The 21,957-nt window shown below is 32.9% G+C and overlaps 2 protein-coding genes across 2 annotated transcripts; one reads left to right on the top strand and one right to left on the bottom strand.

The window, feature by feature from the left end:
- Positions 1 to 6,306: 6,306 nt before the first annotated feature.
- Positions 6,307 to 15,302, bottom strand: LOC113081322 (ankyrin repeat and BTB/POZ domain-containing protein 1-like). The gene is made up of 12 exons (XM_026253406.1): positions 15,031 to 15,302; positions 14,401 to 14,463; positions 14,261 to 14,316; positions 13,386 to 13,530; positions 13,140 to 13,299; positions 11,923 to 11,968; positions 11,727 to 11,843; positions 10,898 to 11,010; positions 9,937 to 10,035; positions 9,584 to 9,751; positions 8,449 to 8,649; positions 6,307 to 7,653 (listed from the first exon to the last, which is right to left on the bottom strand). Exons 1-12 carry the CDS (start codon positions 15,084 to 15,086, stop codon positions 7,447 to 7,449), a joined length of 1,431 nt encoding a protein of 476 aa, XP_026109191.1. The 5' UTR covers positions 15,087 to 15,302; the 3' UTR covers positions 6,307 to 7,446.
- A 1,087-nt stretch (positions 15,303 to 16,389) lies between these two features.
- LOC113081337 (keratin, type II cytoskeletal 8) lies at positions 16,390 to 21,660 on the top strand. Its single transcript, XM_026253428.1, has 8 exons — positions 16,390 to 16,861; positions 18,212 to 18,420; positions 19,347 to 19,407; positions 19,496 to 19,591; positions 19,668 to 19,832; positions 20,610 to 20,735; positions 20,925 to 21,145; positions 21,440 to 21,660. The coding sequence occupies exons 1-8, from the start codon at positions 16,598 to 16,600 to the stop codon at positions 21,450 to 21,452; spliced, it is 1,155 nt and encodes a 384-aa protein (XP_026109213.1). The 5' UTR covers positions 16,390 to 16,597; the 3' UTR covers positions 21,453 to 21,660.
- Positions 21,661 to 21,957: the final 297 nt, after the last annotated feature.

Genomic DNA, 21,957 nt, shown 5'->3' on the forward strand with positions numbered 1-21,957 from the left:
CTTATTTATATTTCATAACTTTTGTTTGTTTGTTTGTTTTTTAATGCATATTTAAAAGTCGCTTAGTTTTCAAAGAGTAGTAGCTGCAGTGAAGAAGTGAGCCAGACAGTTATGCAGCAACATGCCACCAGTGAAGATGAGGGACAGAAAGATGAGCGTGTTCCACAGGCAGATCCAGATCCAAGTATGGAACATGAGAGGAGAAAGAGTTACTTGCTAGAGATGATGTTAGGAAGTGATATTCAGGTTGCTACATTTTTAATGATTACAGTAGTTAAAACAGATAAACTTCAACATTTTAGCTATAAAATGCCACATGCAGTAGCTAATATTAAGAAACATGTTGTGCTTTTTCTTTTAAAATTGTTGGTAACGTTACAGTTAATGCTTACAAACTTTTAAGATTTGAATACAGAAGTTACATTTGTAATGGTGTATTTTCATTTAGATGTGACATTATCATTTGTGCACTAAGATTAATTACTGCATGAATTAATTAAGATTATTAAGTAATAAATTAATTTTAAGACAGCATGGAATAGATTGTATAATATGCTGTTATAACATCATATTTTATAATCTATTCCATGCTATCTTGGAATAAAACCTGATTTTTTTTTTTCTTTAAATCCATTCCATCACTTGTTTATTCTGGTTGAGTTAGACCAAGAGCAGAGAAAGACCAGCTCAACTTTAAATTACTTTAAGCGCACCCAAGTCGTAGTCACAGCCTAGAGGTTTTTTTTTTTTTTTCATTTTAACACAACATCTAGTCAACATCAGTGCTATTGCTATAATTTGGATGGTATAGTATCATGAGCCACAGTTAAAGTCTTGTGACACTCATGCCAGGCGTTACTTTTGTTGTTGTCAAGTTTCTGCGTGCCAATTGCTTTGGGCCGGGCCTATTCAAAGTCCAGGGCCGATTTTTAGTCCCAGTCCGTCCCTGATTCCATCATAAGACCTAGATGACTGACAATACATTATTCCCATGTGTTTTTTTAAGATTCAGTCAGTGTGCTAAAGCAAACTCTCCAGATAGTGCTAAAGTGAGTTCACATGAAGTGGTCAGTGCAAGTATAGGTCTCTGCAGGAAAGTAATGGAAGTTACCAGATCAGGGTGTTTTTACACCATGATACCTGATTGGTCGGCGTCACAGTGACGTTAGGTTTAGGGGTGGGTTTGGGTAAGGGGGATCATTTAGATTGCATGATTTAGAAACACCCAGCAGTTTGAAAACACCCACATGGTGATAAACGCCCACTTTTGCAGTGGCCTTGTGAGGGAATAATCTACCTAAACTCAAAATTTTTGGATCAACAGAGAAAAAGAAAAAAAAGAAGAATGGGTAGGGTGTAGAGGACATATATGTCCAAAGACTGATTTTATGGCACCAATGCTGAGATAATTGTGTCTGCCAATCACAGCAAAGCCAAAGGATTGTGATCCTCAGTGGTGTTTTTCCATAAAGCTAAGTGCCATGATGCCCTCACATGTCCTTGTCTCTCCTTTTCTTTTCTGCTTGAATAAAGTCTTATGATTGCATGTTCATTCAAGGTCATGGATATAAAGGTTTATTTTTTGTGGCATTTGAAGCTATTTCAGTACATTTCTGCTCTTGTATAATAAAGAGTTTGTTCACCCAAACTCATGACATACGCATGTGTGAGATTGTCTGCAGACAGATGGCCTGTCCATGTGTCCACACTGTGCTGATCACTCAAAAGGTGAGAGCTGTGGTCGTTACACTATACGGGACGGCAGACTCTCGCTGCTTTGGTTCCATTATTTTTTTACACATACATGCTGTCCATGTAGATGTGCATGCCATTTACATATGACAATATTTAGTCTGTCAATGCACAAATGTGTTACATGCTTTAGGAAACAATATTTTTAAAATATCACTGCAAGAATTTTGTTAAAGTACTTGTTATGAACACATTGTTATGTTATAAACATATAAACCAATTTAAAATGACATGCATTGCCTTTTAAAATACTATTTGCACTGTTGTATCTAAAATACTTCTCGAAATTTCAAAACATAGTTCATTATTTTATATTTCACATATAGATAGATAGATAGATAGATAGATAGATAGATAGAAAGATAGATAAATTATATTGCTATATCAACCAACTTAAAATTACATGCACTGCCTTTTTATATACAATTTATTACTGTAGAATCTAAAAACCTTATTGAATGGTCAGAATCCACTGTGCATTATACAGGGGAGATCAAAAGAACACCCAACAATTTCCAAAATATCAAGGTCACTGCTTAGTCTTATTTGAAGGTAACAGGAGTAAAAGGGCAGTTTTTTTGAGCATATTTCATTGGATTCTGAAGCACAGCATAAAAATCTTATAGATATTTGAAAATTAATTTAGAGAACACTTACAAATACCTCTAAATTATTGGTTCTGGCACCTGGTGCTAAATTCATTAATTCTATGAAAAACCCTATTTAAGGCCGCATTCCTCTTATTTTCACTGATATTGCAAGATTGCGGGCTGCTCAGAGGTGACTGAAACCCTGTGACAGGACGTTGTTCAGATGAAGACTAGGGATGACCCTTTCTTTCACAATACAATATTAAATATATCAACCAATTGACACATATTGACATATTCACTGGATTTAAAATACTTTAAAATACACTGTGATTATCTAGATAGATATGAATAAATCCAACCTAAACTGACATGCTGTCTTTTTAAATATAAAATATCAGTTTACAAGTTTTACTGCAGCATTTTCAACAATATTTTTTGTAATAAATTACTGAAAATAAATGTATGAACATTTTTAATTCAAATATAAAAAAAAATGACAATCTTAATTTTCACAGCAAATATGAATATTTGTTGGTATTTGTTTTTTATATGATTTTAAACTCAACATTTTTGTCTTCATTCCTCTCCCATATGAGACACTTTGTATGACCTGAGCATTAAGGCAGTGTTGTGAGCCATTAAGACAATGTTGAATTCAACAAGAATTCTAATCACATACTCCAGCAAGAATATGTGAGTGGTTAGTGTGTGGTGGTAAACAGGGTTGCCAGGTTTCCTCGCTGGCCTCTGGAGCCGTTGGTCACCTAGGAGGAGATTAAAGAGCGAGGAAATGGAAAAGGTTGTATTTTTATCCATGCCAAAATAATAGCAGTAAATCAGCTCAGCTCCAAAGTGCTGAGTCCAGCTGTATCCGGCTTGTGTAACACTGACATTTGCATGTGATGAGATCTCTTTGCTTGCACTTAATTGAATTCCAAGCAGCGGAATGCAAAGAGCTCATTGTTACTTATTAATTATTGGTGTTGTCATTAGTTGTGCATTAGTTTCTCGGTGTCATGTGGCTGGATTTTCTTCAGTAGTTTTGATTAGAGATTTTTGTGCTGTATTTTTAGACGTGAAGCAGGTGGACTATGGGAAGAGTCATGTGCCACCACAGTAAGCCTCTTTCGCCCTCACATGTGCTCTGTTCGTGTCACAGGGCAGCTGGGGGATACTGAAAGATTTCATTCACATGCTGACACACACAGGCCACCGATTTGCCAAAATGTAAAATACTCACAAATTGCCATGATATTGTGTTATGCACATAGACTGACACATGCTGTGATTGATTTAAACTGTCAGAACAATGCAGGAGAAAAACCACACTCCAAACTCCCAACAAAGCTTTGATCACAGCAGGAAATACATTCATGGAAAGTGATTCCCTGCCAGAGGTAGATGAACCCTGGCGGATGCTGGAAAGAAAAAAAAAATTTTTTTTTTAGGCTATACAGCTGAAAATTAGTGGATTCAAATAACTAGTTTAATATCATGCTTTCTTCAGATCCTTTTAAATGAATGAAAGCCAAAAAAATGGCTGCATATGTGTTACTTTGGTCTGCTTTTCAATAATCATTAAATGAATACTGATAATGGAACAAATTCCAAAGAAACATTTCTAGTTTAGTTTTGTTTTATCAGCCTTATTGAAAATAGAAGATATATGGAAATACACTCTGGATTCTAAGTTCTCTACTCAAGAAAACCATACTTTAAAAGTTGCACGACAAGCTCAACTCAACTTAGCACCAATAAAAACATTGATTGTTGACCAAGGTGCTGTACGATCAGTCAAAAATCAACAACATTAACACTCAGAACAACATAAATTACAGCACAGAACAGAGCGAACACCGCACAATCAACTACAGTAAAAAGCCAGAAAGAAAAGATGGGTTTTGAGTTTAAATTCATTCAGTGTAGAGGCAGTTCTGATAGAAACCGGTTCCAGAGTTTCAGAGCAGCAACAGCAAAGGCTCGGTCACCTGTTGATTTCAATTCAGCCTGAGATATTTTGGATATATTTGTTTAATATTTGAGTAGTATTTAGGCGTTAAGAATATTTGCCTTGTCAGACTCTGACCTGCCATTTTCCTTTCATTCTAGAAGAAAATAATGTAATTCTGTGTAAAAAGAAATTTACATAATCTAGTACTGTTAAAGAAACCACAAAATTGTCTAACTCCCCTATATGAATCTATAATGACCCCCCAAAACATTTGAATACATAAATAAATAAATATGTGCATTTTAAATGTTCATATTATATATTATTATATTTTATACACAATATATTAATATCAATTAAAAATTTAAATTAATTTTATATTAAATGAATTATTTATATGTAAATTATTGTCTAACAATATTATAAAAAATTCAGCATCTGATTATGCCTGTTAATAGCACATTTTACCTTGTCTTCATCCTGTAAATGTGCTTTTGTAGGTTTATTATTCCTCTAAAACGCATCAAATTACATTTGAGGAGAGTGCTGTGAAGTAGGAGTTGTTGCAGTGTTTCTGATCTGAGATCTGTGGGTGTAGGATTGAATCTAGTTAGTATCTTCACGGCGTGCCAGTGACTCAGGGATCACAAACACACACAGCTCTCAGGATAGATGTCAGAGAAACACGATGCTGCTCTGACAGGCCTTCATCCCTCACTTGACTCGGTTGTCATGGTAATTCTGCCTCCTGTTGCCTGGGGAAACATGAAAACCCAGACTGAAGCCTTGCGCCGTTTTTTGACAAATTACCAAACTCCAGCAAACAAGTATTTTAAATAGTTTTCAGAGGTTTCTTAGCTATTCTAAAAAGGAAGGCACACTGCTCATAGAGTGATAATTTAATGCATTTCTATGTTCATTCTCCCAAACATTTTGATACAGTGATTTATAACATAAATGTGAGACGAAATGTGGAAAAGATCCAAGTAATCTTGTAGCTTTGTCCTTCAGTGCCATTGAGAGGTTTTGAGTTTGACTGATACAGAGCGCCTCCTGCAGGACTACATATAAATCAAAGATAGAGCAAATATTTCCAAACCGCACTGAACCTTTGCGCTGTAAAAAAATTTTTTTGAGGATTTTTAGGAAAAAAAAAAAAAAAATAATAAAATGACACAAAAAGAGGTGCATGCACACAATCGCTGTAGCGCGTGGCGTCATTATGCTAGCATTTAGCTTAGCACCATTAATTCCTTATTAATGGTGCTAAGCGAGATGCTATCGGTCTAATCAGATTCGATGATCTATGCTAAGCTAAGCTAAAAGTGCAAAACTCAACTGTTTAACTCTAGGGGAGTTGGAAAATGAGCCTATTTTCAAAAATAGTGGCATGTTCCTTTAAATTAAAAACTATTGTATGTCCAAATGTAGACAAATGTTATTTTCATTAAAGCGAAAAAAAAGAGATAAAAATCCTACTAATATTCTAGGAAATTTGCCCCCCCCCCCAATATATTTTCAACCTCTCTCTCAAAATATACTGATAATAACATTTGTAATAATGAATATGTATTAAAAATAAAAATGTAAACAAATTTGGCTCCAGTATCGCTGAAAAATATATATATTCTTCTTGTATTTTTTGTTCTTTTTAATTTTTTCAACTTTGCACTCAAAATATGCTGACAATACATTTTATAATAATAAATTGGTTATAAATGAAAAATTATATATAGGTCAAAGTGTAAAAAAATATTGCTTGAGTGTTGGTTTCATTAAAATAATAATAATATATTTTAGTTTTTTTACTCAACCAATTTTTCAACTTTTCACTCAAAATATACTTCTAATAACATTTATAGTAATAAATATGAAATAATTATAATGGAAAAACAGAATTTCTAATTTTAGAAGACATTTAAATTCAATTTTAAGTAATACAGAACAGAACGGCTTTTCTGCTGTTCTCAGACTTCTTCAAATGTAAATCAAACAGACCCACAAGTAATATGTAGATTAAATAAAATTTATTTTTGCTCACTTACGTACATCCCATTCAGTCAGAGTATCCCACAATAAATCATAGGAAAGGAAACTGCAATGCCAACGCATCAGATATTTTATGACTTGGACACTCATGAAAGTTCAAACTCAAATCTCATTTGTCATATTTTCTCCTGAGCACACAGTTCATAAACATAAACATAAACATACACAAACTCATCAAGTGCTGCTGAGCAAATAAGTGCAGGATATGCTTAAAGACCAGCATAAAAAACATTAAATAAAAGACTATGAAATAAAATCAAAGCACTCCAGGAAAAACAAAAAGCAGGAGTAAAAATGTATAGGTGGAGAAAGATTAAGCACAGACAGGTTTAGGAGAACATTTCCTGATTTTGCATGCGCATTAGCAGAAGTCTGCGGATGCAAAGCTGGAAAACTTTTATATCACTGCTGGAAGATACATATAGAGGCAGAAATAATCGTCCACTTGCTTGAACTATCACACAAAATGAAATCCTTTTGTAATTCATTCTTGGATCAAAAATGGATGACTGGATAACTGTCAGTCCTATCACGAAAACATCTCAAATTTTAACTTCTCAAAAAGACTATTATTCAATGCACATCTTTTCTTACATGCATGTGAATAAATCGTTTTTTGCCAGTTTTTATCGTCTCATCCTATATTAATCATCGACTTGAATTCATCATCAGGGATGTAACAGCTAAACCCTATGGTTTTGACTCTGTGTTCGCAACACTTCACAACTTATAAAGCTTGATACATATTCTGCTACATCCGTCATGATGCATGTGGAAGGCTGAACAGTGGATCAGGAAGAGCGCTAACATCAACTTGTTCTGATATATCAGGTTCACTACCAGTGAAATAATTCAAATGTCAAGCTTTCGTCTCTCTTTTTGTTCACAACAGAAACAGCTAAAGACAGGAAGCTGAATCACTACAGGCACATCTTGACTCTATATATGCATGTTTTTGGTTAGAATCGACCATATTAGTTTGTTACTGCTAATGTGGTGCTAGTTTGCTACAGATTAATTGTGCATGTAAAGCATTTCATAAGCATCTGATCAATCTGTCAGCGTCCCGCTCTCTCCCGAGCTCAAGTTTCTAGTTGTCTTTCAGCACTCCAGGCCGATGCTGACCAGCAGGAGCTCCAGGGCGCTGAGTTTCTGGTTGGCCTCCTCGATGGCGCTGTACGTCTGAACGTTACTGGTGATATGGAAGCGGATCTCGTCTACCAGAGGGATGGAATCAGTCTCCTGCCTGGCCGCCACATTCCCAGCATCCTCTCTGATCATATCAGCAAACTCTGGCCTTTCCACCAGCTGAAACAAACCGAACTTCATTCATTCTTCAATAATATATATATATTTTTTTTTTGCATTAAATAATATATATTCATATTAAAAAGATTTCAATACAATTATAAAATTTAAATAAATATAAATGTATATTTATATAAAATTAAATATATATTATTTAAATATATATATTTTTTTGAATATATTTTTTATATCTTTATATTATAAAAATATTAATTTACATGTGTATAAAATTAAACCTAATTCTTAACTTATATTTTAAAATATTTTCACATTACTGCAAAATATATACATACACTATATGTAAATTTCTACTTATTAAAAAATATTTATTTTTAAATTATAAAATCTTTATAATATTACAAAATTATATTTTAATATATAATTAAATATTAATAAACAATTTGATATTTGAACAGTAAATAAGTCATTTTTATATTTACAAATATAAATAATATTATAAAAATATGATTATATATTTATATAATAAATTGATATGTTTATATTATATTATATATTCTAGAAATATAAATGTATAATATATATAAAAAAAATAGCAAATATTTTATATTTAAATATATATATATATATATATATATATATATATATATAATTTGTATTTATTTATATAAAATATTTTTATATTAGATAACATCATTAAAAAATAAAATATTTGTTTTAATAATATTCAAATTCAAATGAATGTATGGGACATTAATTTTGAATGTAAATAAGATGAATTTGGATCATAAGCAGTATAAACATGAATGAAATCCCAGCTGCTGTACTGAGACATACCCGCTCTATGATCTTGGCCATGTATTCAGTGCACTGGTCCTCCAGACGTGAGAGCCGGAACAGTTTGGCCGTCTTCCACATGTGCAGGACGTTCTCCTCATTGAGCAGCACAGCCAGAGTCCTGCCACACAGACGCTTCAGACCCGGCAACAGGTACATGTCGGCCACACACAGGACCTCATACACATTCTCATGAGTGAGCTGGAAGACAACCACAGAGGCTTCATTAGCACATCTGACGGACCGCTGCACTTATGAAGCTCTTGAGCATGATAAAAATGAAGTGTAAGTGTAAATAGCCCATCTTGTTGGCAGAGGCTATTTACACTAGCCCCGCCCACAAGTGTCTGCTTGGCATAAACAACATAACAAAAGACGCACGTCATTCAACTGACTCAGTGATGTAGAGCGTAAAGTGCATCGCAGTATCTTTTTATTTTCGATAAAAATGAAGGAATGATAAAAATGATTTTGTGCCTCTTTGAATATAGGTGCAGGGATGGCTTTATTGTCCCAAATACAAGGCAGCATACATTTAATAATTTTAAGAAATATGAAATTCACACTCACTGTTTTATAATGTACTACAATACTGAGGGGGAAACACATACAATGTTTCAAATGTAAATAGCAAAATCACCAACAAATACTTCTATTTCAATTTAATATACATTTAATGCATTTATATTTTCACTCAATGCAAATAGCTTCAGCCTAAAACTTAATAAGATGCCTTTGCTTTCATTGTTTAGTCATTTTAATACTATTTTTATGATTAAAATATAATTATATTTTATTTCTGCTTTGCCAATTAAATTATTCATATTTTGACTGTTTTTATTTTTCTATTTTCAATCTTTTTAATTTCAGTAATTTTGTTATGTGCTATTGTAATTTCTTAGTTTTTATATTTCTATTTCTATTTATTTGTATTTAATTTTTAAGTATTTTTATTTAATTAAATTTTATTTCAGCTTATTTCAATTACAGATTTCCATTTTAGTTAACAATTACAATGATAAATGTCAGTTTGTTTTTATGCCAGAACTACACAGTGTTTAGTTTACAGAAAATGAGCGTTTAGCAATCCTCTGCTTGATTTGTTTACTGCACATTTAAGTGTGCTTGTGTGTACCTGAGTGTTATCACTGTAGATGTAGTAAAGGATTCTTGAAAACAAATCGTGAGACACATCATGAAGGGTGATGACGGGAATACTGGGATGAGCCTGGAGAGTTTCCCCCTCGCTGAAATGATCCTCCAGCAGAGCCTTAAAATAATCACTGCGAGCACAGAAAAACGCCTGCGCACATACACACAAACACATTTCATCTGCACAAATGCCCTTCTTAATCAAGCCACTGATTTAATATGAAAACACAACTGTCATTCTAATAACAGATATTAGATTGATGTCTTCATTTGCATTTGGGATGCCATTAATGTCCTCCCACATTATGATTATGATGAGCGCTGTTAAATACTGACCTTATGACACAGGAAGTCATAGCCCTCCACCCGGAAGCAGATATCAGGATAACTCGGAAAACTATCAGTTAGATCGAAAGGAAGCTGGCCGTATCCAACCTAAAGATAAACAGCGAGAGTTTTAATCAGTACAGTAAAACGGTGAAATATGATTACAATTTAAAATGTTAAAATGTAATTAATTCCTGTGATGCAAAGCTGAACTTTCAGCATCGTCTTCAGTGTCACATGAGCCCTCAGAATTTGTTGTAATATCTAAGAAACACTTCTGATTATTATCAATGTTGAAAACAGTTGTGATGTTTCATATTTTTGTGGAAACCGTGATGCATGTTTTTTCACGGTTCTTTATTGAATAGATTGCATGTGTCATTCTAAACGTCTTTACTGTCACTTTTGATCAATTGAATGCATCCTCGCAGAATAAAAATATTAAGTTTTTTCCAAAAAAAAAAAAATAAATCTTACTGACCCCAAATGTTTGAACGTTGTGTAGGAGAATTTTGCAAGCTTTTAAAAACACTGTCCAAAACAAGAAGAACTCTCATTTCATAGAGCGCCCTCTCATGGCTGTAGACGGTAATGTTTTCTATTGGTTCATTTTTCTTGTTTCATTTCTCTTGGTTCATGTCAAATTAATTTGGATAAATAAGTCGCACCTGACTACAAGTCGCAGGAACAGCCAAACTATGAAAAAAAGTCCGGAAAATACTGTAATAAAAAACATTTTCATGACAGAATTTATTGATCCTCAAGGCAAATTTACTTCCCATGAGGAGAGGAAGCATCATGTGAAATCTGACCAACAGGAACTTTATTTTAGATCACTAATATAACCACCAGTTGCTTGGCAACCACACATCCCATAATTATAAAAAATGCAATCAGCCACAGACCCTACACGTATATATTTTCATCCTAGTGATAAAGTGTTAGGACTGCAGCGTGTGCATCCTCTCACCCGCAGCTCGGCAGGAAGTGCACTGTCAGCCAGCAGAGACATCCCATCCTGCAGCTGAAAGTCATGAGGATCCAGAGTCAACACCTTCACACACGTCCCGGGCTTATTAGACACTGCCAGAGAGAACAAGAGAGAGGAGAGAAGTCCAGATGTGTTATTATTAATCCGTTTGTTCAGACGGTTCACTGCAATGAAACCGATTCAAAATCCTGAAATTGATGTTTTAGTTTTTTTGTTTTGTTTTGCAGAAAAAAAAAATACTGATGAAGATTTAATTTAGTGATAAAATTATTGCGATCATCACACTGTTTTTTATACATTTGAAATCAGATTCAATATATTAACATTACTTAATGCATTAGGTTTCACGACGTAAAATTAAACAATATTTTGTGCAAATACTAATCTAATTTCTTGAATTAATAATACAAATTGCATAGCTATATAATCAGAAAAATATAACTTCCCGTGAATAAATAAATAAATAAGTATATCTACTTATTGTTTTATCTACTTACACGTGACGCCGATAATTCAGCTTTGTATCGCAGGAATAAATGACATTTTTAAATACATTTAAATAGAAAACTGTTATTTTAAACTGTTATAATGATTCACAGTATTACTGCTATACTGTATTTTGATCAAATAAATGCAGCCTTGGTGAGCAGAAGAGACTTATTTCAAAAACAGTAAAACACTTTAAAGCAATTATCTACTATTTGTTAATATCTTGCAGCAAAGCGAATTATTTTATCTGAATGAAAGCTTGACTGTACATTAGCAACATTGAATTATGAGCTTCATGACTGCTGTATAAACTCCTCACCAAACTCATAAACCTGTTTGCACTTCACTTCCAGCTCCTCAATCAGCTCGCTGATCTTGCACTGTTTGGCCAAACGCTTGCAGTCCTCCACGTAGTTCACATCTATATCCAAACGCCCTGGAAAAAGACAGCACACATGGTAAAGAATGATGCTGTCTGGCACCAGATAAACTCTAGCTCTCGGTCTGATGCTCACCGGTGTAGAAATACTGCATGATTGCACCAAATGCAGCAGGATTGACCTGAAAAAGGAAATTAGGATTGACACATTAGGATCATGAGAGTCTGGAGCATGCTGAAGTTAAAGGTTATATTGTCTAATTTAACACAACCCTGGAGAGAAGAGAATTAAAGCAGCTCAAGAAGACGTGAACAATAGCATTAACACTTTCTCTTTAGAATGAATCACTTTGGATAAAAGAGTCTGCTACATTAATAAATGTAACGTGACTTCATGTTTAATTCTAAATGATAAAAAGGTGGCATAACCTTTAAAAAAAATAAAAGTGACACTTCTATTAAATATGAAAAAGTATGCACTTCAGATAATATGCCACGTGGGTTCCTTTGACTTAATATAATTTATATGGAAGCCCGTTTACACCACAGAATAAGAAAATACGAAGGGTAACTGACACTTTTCAGTGTTTATAGTTCATATAGTGATGTTGATTGAGTAAAATTACAATTAATCACAAGTTAAATAAAAAATGAACTAATTAATCACATTTTTTCTGTGTTAATGGCATTAAATATTTTTTAATGCATTATTCTGAAAATATTAATGGCATTTTTAACGCGTTCTCCGAATTATGAGATATATTAATTCAGAATTGCAAGACATAAATTCACAATTCTAAGAAAAAAATCTGAACTGTGAGATGTAAACTCGCATTCGTGATCATCAAAAAAAAAAAAAAAAAAGTGAGTGAAGTCACAATTACGGTCTTATTTTTCATTCCATGGTGAAATGTCATTAGGAAATGTAAACTCCGAAATCAGGGTAAAAAAAAATCAGAATTGTGAGATAAAAAGTTTGCATTTTTTTTATTGCATGGCACAAACTAAAACACAGAACTGTGAGATGAAACTCAAAATTCATAGAAAAAAAAAAAAAAGTTTAGTTAAAATATTAAGAAATATAGAAATCACAATTGTCAGATGTAAACTTGGAATTAACCATGTGAGCTTATATCTTACAATTCTGAAAACAAGAAAAAGGCAGGATTTTGAAATAGACACACAATTTTTTTTTTTTACTTTTTAATTCTGTTTCAGAAACAAGCTTCCATTCTTTTGGGACGCTCTGGTCCTAATCTCAAACTCTACATCAGGGGTGTACAATATGTGTGGTGGAGCTGGGCTCTGGAGTTTGACACTCAAGTGATTTCTGCGTGGTGAAACAGCGCCTACCAGTGGATGTTTGAGGGTAATGTCACTCTTCCCCTTCCACTTGGTCTCCAGCATGTGTGCGAAGTATTCTGATCGGGCACTCAGGATACAGCGGTGGGCCTTGAACATCTCACCGTGCACCATAAACGTCACATCGCTGTAGCTTCCCTGCTCCAAAAGCCTGCGAGAGAAAAAGCACCAATCAGTGAGTCTGTGAAAGTGACACAAAGTTTGTGTGGTGTGTGTGTGTGTGTGTGTGGTCCTCACGTCTGCAGAAACTGGTCGTAGTAGTCTCTCTGCATGGCCTTCGCTGTGATGCGCTTGTACTCTTTGAGCAGGCGGCGGATGGGGTCGCTCAGCGCTCCGTACAGACAGCGCTCGCCGTCAAACGTGTTCGCCTCACACTTTGCTCCTGAAAAAGAAAAAAAATATATATATATAAATATATCATTGAGGATAGTGAGACCTATTATATATGATGGATAAACTATAAGCTAAAATAAAATTAACATAGCTTGAAAAGTTTTAAACAATCAAACAATCTTTAGGTCAAACATCTTTTCAATCTGATGAAACAAAATGTAATTTATTTTACATACATACATATATATATATATATATATATGTGATAAAATTATTATGTGACCAAAAATGTGATATTTAACTAAATTTATATTTTTAAAAATTGTGACAAGCAGTGCACTTGTATTTTACCTTTATTTCTTTTTTTATTTAATAAAGGTTATGTACTGTAAATCAACATTAGAGCCCAAACAAATTAAATCTAGGTTAAAATTGCTGCATGATTACTCATTCTGGCATATTTTGTTTGCATTTATTTTATGAGCTTTGTAATGAAATATTTATTGCTTAAAAAACTGAGTTTTTTAATTGTTTAGACATGCTGAAATTTTAGTTCCTGGATTAAAAAAAAAAATCACATATAAAAGTTTTTTTATAAAATACAAAAAATCTCATATAAAATTTTGTTTTACCATCCAAATTAATTAATAAAAAAATTGTGTGTTTATTTATTTATTATTATAAAAAAATTTTTTAAAGGGTTTCAGATTTACAGTACTATACAGTACAGATTATATAACTCCCTGGTAAATTATGAATTCTAACAGTATGATATTTACCGTTGGCAAGCAGGTACTGCACCAGTTCTTCATGTCCACAGAGACATGCATAATACCTGAAGATAAAGATGGAGAGATATCAGGGGCTTCATCAGAACGGACACAGCAGACAATGAAAGCAAATAAGCGAGCAGTCTTACAGAGGTGTGCTGTCCCACTTATCTCTGATGTTCAGTTCTACATCCCTCTGTTCAACCAGGTATCTGGAGAAGATGGGGAAAAAATGCCAAAAGAAAAAACAGATACAAGATATATTACAACCAACATTATACTAAAACATCCTTCAGAACGGAACATAGAGCATCACACAAGAAACTTAGTACAGTAATTGCAGTATGTGGGTCAATACAGAACATTACTGCCAAACAAAATGCCACTGAAAGACAACCCTGATATCTTACGTGTGTTTGAAAAGCATAATTCTACACTGCAGTGTAACGCAACCTTGACTGCTGAATATACATACAGCATCTATATAACAAATGTGTCATGCACAATTGCTTAGACATGCACATACATTAGGTTATATACGTGGTCTATGCACAATTGCTTAGATTTGCACATGCAGTCTCCAAACACTATATAAGGCTTGCACACTGTGTTTCATATGCATATATACTGACAACACTGGTAATGCACATTTGTGTATTGGATGGCCATGCAAATTGGTATATATATGCATTTATTGACTCGAAAGATTAAATAGGAAATGCATATGCATATGTTCCCACATGCGAAACTTCAACCAAAACAAGAAGAAGAAGTCTGACCTCACTCTGGCAATGTCGCCCTTTCTGCAGCTTGAAAACAGATCAACAGCGTCCATCTGCGCGGCGGTAAAGCTTCTCTGAAATGCATTGAAACGGCCTGTCTAACAGACAGGATCGGCTGCAGGGGCACGGACAGCGACAGATCTCAACAAAACTAACGAGAAGCCTGTTTTCAGGTGATGTTTGCGATGTCTCCTGTTTCTTTTCGCACTGTGAAAGTGCTCGGCAAACGTAAACAGGAAGCAGGTTTGTGTACGTACAGACAGTTTAGCTTTACGTGCGTCTCAACAGTGCCCTCTGAAGGATGGTGTTGTGAACTGCTATAATATAATTATTACTTATTATTTATTTATTTATCAAACATAAATTAGATTTGTTTTTATATATAGTAATACTACCACATGTTTTTCAAGAATTTTGTCATTTTTGTTTATCATTAATGCAGGCATTTAGAAAATGTGATTTATTATTTGCATTATTTGCAATTTAATTAATATACTGTTATGGTTCTTGTTAATATTTTGAATAATTTTTTTTTTATGTATTTTAGTTTAGTTTTAGTATGTTTGCTTCGTTTTTGCCCTTTTTTATTTTTTAGGTATTAGGTTTTATTATTTTTTATATTTTATATTTATATTTTTATATTTTTTATTTTGTTAGGGGAAAAACTTCATATTTTGTAAAAAAAGAAATATACAAACCTAAAATATATTTAAATATTTGTTAATTTGTAAACAGATCTTTACTTTTTGATATTTATTTCAATATTCTTATGTGCTGAGAACTCATTTCTCATTTTTTATTAAACTCAACATGGGTTTTGAATGGTTCAGACAAAAAAAAAAAAAAAGTTAGATTCTCGGTAAGCTAAATGAATAATTTAAAATGGTTGCTTATGTACATAACAGCAGGTAAACAGGTTAAATCACATCCTGGCCTTCCATAAAAATAAATAAATAAATAAAAATCCATTGCACTATTGCAAAATATACTCTTTTGAAGTCAACATCCTGCATTTTTATATGTGCATTAAAAACAAACAACAACAACAACTGAGGATTTGTTTGAATAATCGATGCATTTCGTTTAGAAGCCAAAGAAATTGACGCAAACATATTCTACTGAAGCAGCTGTATAGAATTACATCCAATTTTATTTGTATTTCTATTAAATCCAAAAAGCATAAATTGTTTACGCAGGAAAAAATAGCACAATATGCAACCAAAAAGCAAGAAATCTGTGCAAAACAGCACATTTAGCTAAAATTGCAGCCCTACGCTGTATATTTCTCACATATTTTAGACAATCATTAACAGGAAATCAAACGTAGATCTCTTGAAGTGTCTGATATCTCAGAACTGAGATCTGTGAACAGAAGTTCTCGTCCAGTCAGTTATGGTGGACTAAACAGGTTTTTCAGAGTGAGGAATGCTGCTATTTTCTCATTTGTACACAAATACACACCCACCTGTCAGTGTATAAGTAGCTGAGTTCTCAGGAAACACCTCTTGTCTTCCTGTCATCCCTCTGTTTCGCACCTCTCCATCTCTCTCTCTGTCTATCTGCCATGAGCTCCTCCAAGAATGATTTCAGCAGCCGCTCCGTGGGCTCGTACCCCCGCGCCGGAGCACAAATCCCCCGGCAGGGGAACTCATATTTCGGGTTTGGGAACGTGTCACCGGCTGCGGCCCCCATCAGGGCTGTGTCTGTTAACACAAGCCTCCTAACTCCTGTGGATCTTCAGCTGGACCCGGACCTGCAGGCGGTGCGGATCCAGGAGAAAGAAGAGATCAAAACTCTCAACAATCGCTTTGCCTCCTTCATCGACAAGGTGAGCCCTCTCTCTGCCTGTTTCACCTGCTCATTTCTCATAACACATTACTCAGCTTCATGTTTAAATGTATTTTTTAAATCTATCCATCTAATCTTTTTTTTCTGTTTATATGGCTATAAACCTTAACTTTAGGCTTTTAAAACGTTTTTCTAAACAAGAAAACAAGCCTTTTGTCAAGCTATATATATACACAGTATATACACATATGTCGTCCCCTTAGAATTATATGGTTCTATCTGACATTTTTGTCAAAATTGAGTTATTCACATATTCTTATTCTGTGACAATTTATTTACATTATGTGATGTTTTATTTTAAGTTGTGTACATTTTGGGATTTTTTATTGAAAAAACAAAAAGGTTCTATCTACAGAAGTCTATGGAACACAAAAACTTTAAAGCTCAATATCTCAAAACTACTCAGAATGCAGATAGAACCTTATAATTCCAAGGGGACGATGTGTGTGTGTGTGTGTGTGTGTGATCTGAAGCAGAGAGGGGAAAATATTTGTACTTATTTTTATTTTATTTTATTTTTTGTTTTAATCACAGCAGCTGAATTTGTAAATCAACCTGCAGGAGAGAAATATTTTTTTGTCTGTACTAATTTTTTCTTATTTATTTTAATCTCAGCAGGCAGATCTGTTAAATAACCATAGAGAAAAATATAAATGTATTTATTTGTTCTGATTTTGTTCTTATTTTTTATTTTTATTATGGCAGAAATAATTATTTTATTGTTTAAAATTACAATTGTTAAATTAAATTAAATTAAATTAAATTAAATTAAATTAAATTAAATTAAATTAAATTAAATTAAATTAAATTAAATTAAATTAAATTAAATTAAATTAAATTAAATTAAATTAAATTAAATTAAATTAAATTAAATTAAATTTATGCATTTAACAGACGCTTTTATCCAACATCATGTTTTCCCGGGGAATCGAACCCCAAACCTTGCACTTGTTAACGCAATGCTCTATCAATTGAGAGCATTACACTATTGTTATTATTTTAAACACTGCAGATCTGTAAACATGTTTTCTGATCTCACACGTGTCTCGTAAGTATCAGTAGAAATATCAACAATGTCTCAAACTGGGCTCAGATTGGCCGAAACTATCAGAAATCTGAGATTTCAATATGAACTCCAATATTTCTCAGTCTGTTCTCACACTTATAGCTTTATTCTTACTGTATGACAACTATTGTCTCTTTTGTGTGTATTGTATTACTCTTAAGAAATTTTAAGAGGAACAATGTTGATACTTAAATGAAACATAATTCTCAGTTATGTTATAAGAGCAACATTTGAGCAATAAACTGTTCTTTGAAACACACGCAGGTCCGTAAATTAGAGCAGGAGAACAAACTTTTAGAGACTAAATGGCAGCTGCTACAGAAAGAGTCTAAACCCGAGTCTAAACTGGAGCCCATGCTGAAGTCCTACATAACTACCCTGCGGTCACAGCTGGAGCAGGTGAACAAAGACAGAGAACACCTGGACGCCGAGCTCAGGAATGTCCACGCACAGGTTGAGGAACAGAAACAAAGGTCCGTGTTCACACACTGCATCTTCAGTCTCAAATCTAGACATCAGTGTTGAGTTTGCTAATCATGCTAGCATTAGTATTACTTAATATTAGTCTCAATCTTTTTAAACTTATAGTCAATATTCAATGTTATTTCAGATTTAAACGTAAAATCATGTAAACAACAACTTTCCCTATAATCATTTACCATGATAACCATTTGATTTCAGCCAAAATTTCACATTTTCATCTACTTCACTTGACACTAGTATGCCAAGAAATGCACAATATAATATGTTTAGATGTGCAATTTAATATTTTTTACTCCAGTAAAACCATGGTAATTTGGTTGTCACTTATCACTTATTAAAAAAAGAAAACAGAAATATTCTGAGATTTTGAAATCTTTACACTTTTTTTTTATTCATAGAAATTACATTTTGAATACGCTTTTATTTTTATATCTTCAGTTTTAATTTTCATTTTAGTTTAAGTTTTTTTAAATTTATTTATGTGCTTTTTGTATTTTTTTATTATTATTTCTATGTATTATTTATAATAATTTTAGTACTTCAGCTCATTTTATTTCAGCTAGTTGCCAAGGCAGCATTTCTAATGCATTTTTTAAGTTTATATATATATATATATATATATATATATATATATATATATATATATATATATATATATATATATATTCATATATTCATAATATGTAAATAGTTTCAATTCTTTTTCAGTAAATGAAAACTCTATTTAATTCAATAAATTAACTATTATTATTAAGATTATTATTTGATACATTTATTTAATTCTTATATATGTTTCATTTAATATGTTAATTATTATAAATGTTAAGTAAATATATTGAATTATATTATTCAATATATTTACTTAATAACAGCACTGAGTGAAGTTACCCAAGAGATGATATAATTCCTTCTACAGGTATGAAGATGAGATTACTAACAGAAATACAGCTGAAAATGAGTTTGTTTTTCTGAAGAAGGTAAGACAAATCCAGTTGCAGAAGATAAATAGCATCAGATGAATAATAATGATAATATATAACAAGTATACTGTTACTGTCCTGTCAGGATGTGGATACTTCATACTTGTGTAAAAATGCCTTGGAAGATAAAATAGCAGCGGTTCTGGATGAACTGCTCTTTTTCAAGAGCTTCTATGAACAGGTACTGCAAACTCATGCATGGATGAAATGTCCTGAGATGAATCGGAGGACTTTGCTTAACCTCTCTTTCTCTGCAGGAGCTGCGTGAGCTGCAGGCTGACGTGAAGGACATGTCTGTTGTGGTGCAGATGGACAACGGCAGGCAGCTGAACATGGAGAAGATCATCGCTGCTGTGAAGAGCCAGCATGAGGAGGTTTCAGCACACAGCCGAAAGGAAGCTGAGGTCTGGTACAAAAACAAGGTGAGGATCACATCTCTGAATTATTGAGAAAATGCCAAGATCTCTTCAGAAACACTAAAGGAGAAACTTGAGAGCATAGAGGCCTTTTCTCAAGATATATATCCCAAACCTTAAGCACTTCCCTTCACTTAATCTCTGTGAAGAACAATTGGGATCTTGAGGACTCATTTGTTATTTCCTGCAGGTTCTCATGTTATTAAGTAATCAAAGATTTTAGACTTTTGAAACCAAATAGCATGTTATATATATGGGTGGATTCATTTCTGAGTAGCTGACAGGAAGTGTCAAGTGTTTTTCAATGCCATGGACTTCCAAATAATCCTTGTGCAAGGGTTGCCGTCTAAAATGTAAAAGGCAGTTATATATTTTCATGTATAAAGACTAAATTTATAACCTGAAAAATGTCTAAAACTATTTAGATGTACTGTCATTTATTTATTTATTATGAGAAAATATTTCTGTATTTAATTGAATCTTAAATGTATTATTATTATTTTTTTATTTTATTTTTTTTCTGCACTGCTTTTCTTCAAACCTTTCCACAAACCTCCTAGACCCCAGCTTGAAAACCCCTGGTTTGTGACATGGCATAATTCATTTAAAACCATTTTAAAAGTTTTTTTTCCTGTAATTTTTATACAAATATTCCATTTAATATTTTTATTTTTAAAAAAGAATTTGTCATCACAGAACCCTTCAGCCAAAAAAAAAAAAAAAAAAAATATATATATATAGTAAATGTCATAATTGTGCATATACCTGTGTTTTTCCTCACAGTTTGACTTGATCTCATCACAAGCTGACCAGTGCAACACTGAGCTGAAAGACAATAAAGGTGCAATCGCTGATTTGAAAAGGCAGATAACACGACTGCAAAAAGAGATCATCTCAGCAAAACCACAGGTAAGATAACATTCAACATCTGTTTATTAACTGTTTGTGTCTGCTGTTGAACACCAGGGCAACCATGAGCATCCGCAGTAATTGCACTGATAACTTTCTATACTATCACAAATGGGATCTTTAAAGCCCAGGGCTGTAAATGAATGTTAACAGCTTTACCACAGTTTTAATTTTCTGACATCATTACAGCGTGAGAGTGTTGAGGAGCAAATCAAAGAGGCGGAGCGTTGTGGTGAGGAGGCGGTGCTTGATGCAAAAGAACAAATAAAATCACTGGAGGACGCATTGCAGAAAGCCAAACACAAAATGACCAAACATATTCGAGACTACCAGGAACTGATGAACGTCAAACTGGCTCTGGATATTGAGATCGCCACCTACAAGAAACTGCTGGAAGGAGAAGAAGACAGGTGAAGCTGTAAAGCTTAAACAATTAACAGAGAGCTTAAAATAAAGTATTTATCTTAGATGATTATTTTTAGTATTATTGTTTTTATTACATATTAATATTATTATTTTAGTATATGATTAATTAATTTATTATTATTATTTAAATATTACTTTTTTATTTAAATATATTAATAATTTTAATTTAAATGTTTTATAATATTTATCATATATAAATGATGAATTAACTGAAATAAGTGGTCAAAAGTAGATATGAAGATTTCAGGTAATAACTCAACAAATCTCCTTCCCATCAGGCTTGGACTATAATCCACTGTAAACATCCATCCAGCCCATAAACCCAAGAAAAAGCAAGCACCTGACTGTCTACACTATGTCATCCCTGCTGAATGAAGACATTAATAGCGAACAATTGACAGAAAGAAGAAAATAAATAATACTTACATTCAAAAGAAAGATACATTCAGTTTTTTCTTTCACAAACTGCTCATAAATAAAATATTTTTGGGTGTTTTTATGTTCTCAATGTTTTATTATAATTAACTGAAGTTATTGTCTTTCATTTGGAGGTCAAATTATTACTATTATTATTTTTGCTTCTGTAAAAAAGCCCTTTATGTGTAGACTTTATTGGTTTACCTTTCGTCTAGACCCTGATTTTTAATCTGAAATGATCAACATTTATTTTAAAAGTAAAGAAAAGTTTAAGGTGTAATAAATAATGTAAAAATGGAATTATAAAAATGCACATATTATTTTATTTGTTTAATGCATTGTAAAATCTAAAATGGCATTAATATGTTCCGTTCCTTAA

This window comes from Carassius auratus, unplaced genomic scaffold (genome assembly GCF_003368295.1).
Source record: "Carassius auratus strain Wakin unplaced genomic scaffold, ASM336829v1 scaf_tig00033856, whole genome shotgun sequence".
Classification (NCBI taxonomy): Eukaryota; Metazoa; Chordata; class Actinopteri; order Cypriniformes; family Cyprinidae; genus Carassius; species Carassius auratus.